The 2,948-nt window shown below is 39.9% G+C and overlaps 1 protein-coding gene across 2 annotated transcripts in view; it reads right to left on the bottom strand.

Moving 5' to 3' along the window:
* CAPZB (capping actin protein of muscle Z-line subunit beta) overlaps positions 1-2,543 on the bottom strand; it is a 44,776-nt gene extending 42,233 nt beyond the window's left edge. The window contains exon 1 of one of the 2 annotated variants that reach the window (XM_010166420.1): positions 2,457-2,543. In XM_010166420.1, the coding sequence (XP_010164722.1) occupies positions 2,457-2,513 (57 nt within the window). In that variant the 5' untranslated portion in view covers positions 2,514-2,543. The remainder of the gene's footprint in view (positions 1-2,456) is intronic. The other variant, XM_010166419.1, reaches the window with a different exon arrangement.
* Positions 2,544-2,948: the final 405 nt, after the last annotated feature.

The following is a 2,948-nucleotide window of genomic DNA, read 5'->3' as shown; positions in this document are numbered from 1 at the left end:
GCAGGAATACCAGCCTAAGAAGTAAATATCACTTTCTCACTATATTAGTTTTGGAAAACTTTACATACAAAGACATTTCTAAGTCTTTCTTGACCTCCTTTCAATGGATCTTAAACAAACATCAAAACAGCAGCTACACTCATCAGTTTGGAGATCAATTCCTGTAAGACAACTATGGAAAGTCGAGCTGCACACAGACTTCAAGTAATACCTTAAGCTTCATGCTGAAAAAAAAATGATGCCTCACATCTACTCCAGCCCAGCAGTGTAAGGAAGCAAAGAAACCAAGCACAAAGGAAGCAGAAGTCAGGGTACCACCTCTTATAATTCTGTCACAAATTTAATGAACCTGCACAGGCTTGTCATGCATTTGGAGTCTGACCTTTTACTTCAAGGAGGTTACTGTCTGGTAACAGTACAGGAAATTGAATAAAAACATCAGCTGTAAAGGTTTAGATGAAATTTGCCAAAAAAGGCCAAAAAACTATTTGCTTGAGTCTGGTTTATGATGTTTTTGGAACTATTACAGGTGGCAGTGCATACACTGCTCTTGTCTAACTAGAGTGTAGAGTTCAGTCTTGTGGAGGTCAGGCTGCAGAAGAGGTCTACAGATGTCTCAACAAGATAGAAATCAGACTGGATTTAACAAATTATTTCATCTCTAGCCCAGAGAAGGGACTGCAATGACTAGTGTGGGAATCACACAGACCCTCCTTCTAACAAGCATCATTCAAACCGGTCTGTTTCATGTTACACTTTCAATATGAAAAGAAGCCCAGCGAGCGTGTTGCTGATGGAAAGCATGTAGAGCACTAATGAGCACCATCCAAAAGTCATTCCAACATTTAGAGGTAACCAGCAATTTTCTGAGTCATTAAAAAACCCTCATACCAATTATACAGTCAAGCTCATCACAGCTTCCCAAACAACTCACTGTTTTGAATGGTCCTTGGAGCTGCTAAAACCCTGATATCTGTTCAGGCCTCCAAATTTCATCAGAAAACCAAGCGTGTTACACTAAATCATATCCATAATCTCGTTATTCTGCATCCTACTTCCAGCAACAGCCACAAAAAATGATGCTCTAGGTTGCCAAGAGTTTTGGTGGCACAGATGTAGCCAATTACTAAATGGTTTCAAGAAACAGAAAATAATCCCTTCCTGCAGGGAATAACTTCTTTCCTGACCCACAGAGCTTTCTTACCTGTACCTTGGCTTACTTAATTAAAAGCAGTATTTAAATAGAGTTTGATAAATTTAAGTCAGCCACAGCTTTTTGACCATGGGACTCCTCTCAAGTTCACCAACACCAGCTTCAATACCACTTTGGAACTAACTAAACTTTTACCTGGTAAACTGCTGCTCTTCTGCACACAAAGATGACAAACAGCTCGGACACAATTTAAACCACTTAATTAAGAGGTACGAGCTCAAATAGCTGCTATGTGCAGAACCATCAGGTTTTTAGGGTCCTCGGATAAGGTTTGTCAACAATCACACATAAAATTCAGATCTGGCACAGAAAAAGGATGTAATTCTCACTGCAGGTAAGAGGAAAGGCTTAGTTTAAAGGTTTATCAGCCCTGTTCCAGCCTCAATGTCCTCTGTCTGCAAGAATTTAGCAGGTTAGGTCAGATATAAGCCATGTATTTAGACTGGACAATAGAAACAAGTTTTCCCAGCCACCCATATAGTAGGTTCTATATAGATTAAATCCATATTTCAGTAATTCTTTAAGTTACTCCAGAGGCAACCGTGCCACACGCTGTTTTAAGGGACAGCTGACACTAGCTAGCATATTATAGGATGTGTATCTAAATCCTATAATTTAGTAACAAGCATAAGCATCCTTCTTAAGTTAGTTTTCTTCATTAGCAGTTTATAGAAGGAAAATAAATGTTTCAGGGGCAAAACTTTTTTGGATACTCACTGAATTTATGCCTGATATGGGATAAATTATAAACAGATTTGGGTGTTCTCCAGAACCCCCGTGTTCTGACATATCTGTCTCAGTAATATCTTTGAAGTACGTGCCACAGCACATTCACTGCACCTTCTGTACAAGTCCTGTGTCAAACCACAACCAGGCAGGTAGTTTTATCAGGAGACAATACACACTACAAGGGCACGCATCAACCTTGTATAAACTGTTCCAAATTAGTTTTACTAAACAGCAGCCTTCAGACTGGTGATGACTTCATCAAGAAAGCTGCTAATGACCCTTCATCCAAAAGCCTGTCCGTGCATACACAGCAGTACCTGTTGGCTTGCCCAAAATAAACACGTACATTCCTGACATTGTTGGGGCAATTGCTGTATTCTTCAACCTTGCCAAAAAAACAAGGAGAGAAACAAATAACCACACCTCCAAGATGCTTCAGGAAATGTTCTTATATACCAGATCTTTGTTACACCCAGGACTCAGCTGTTACTTGGTTAGAGCATCCAATACTCACCAAGTCAATGAGGTCACTGAGATTCTTCTCTATCTGCTGCGGAGGCAGACGCCTCATCAAATCCAAGGCACAATCCAGCTGCTGGTCACTCTGCAGAAACAAGAATATCCCTCTGTTACAATCTGTACAGGTAACAAATCACATTCACAAACACACTCAAGAACCGCAGTGCTTGCTGGCTCCCCTCATATGAGAGAGAGTTTCTAGTTCTAAGCATGTTTTATATTAATAAAACCAGATTTCAATAAAGTTCAGTACCATCTGATCACAGATTATTGACTTGGTATTGCAAAGTGTTCTAGACTATGGATTTAAGAGCACAGCTTTAATTGGTGTCATGCTGCCAACTTAACACCGTGCTGTTGATGGAAATGAGTCCAGTCCTTACCTCACCAAAACCTGTTTCCATCATTTGTGCAAATGTTTAATGTATTGTTTTTCCACGCTAGCTCAATAATAATCTGGGTTAGGGAACTGAAAGTTCCTTCTCCT

This window comes from Antrostomus carolinensis, unplaced genomic scaffold (genome assembly GCF_000700745.2).
Source record: "Antrostomus carolinensis isolate BGI_N321 unplaced genomic scaffold, ASM70074v2 scaffold22584, whole genome shotgun sequence".
NCBI lineage: Eukaryota > Metazoa > Chordata > Aves > Caprimulgiformes > Caprimulgidae > Antrostomus > Antrostomus carolinensis.
The sequence above is the reverse complement of the archived record's forward strand: the minus strand, read 5'-3'. Positions and strand labels throughout refer to the sequence as shown.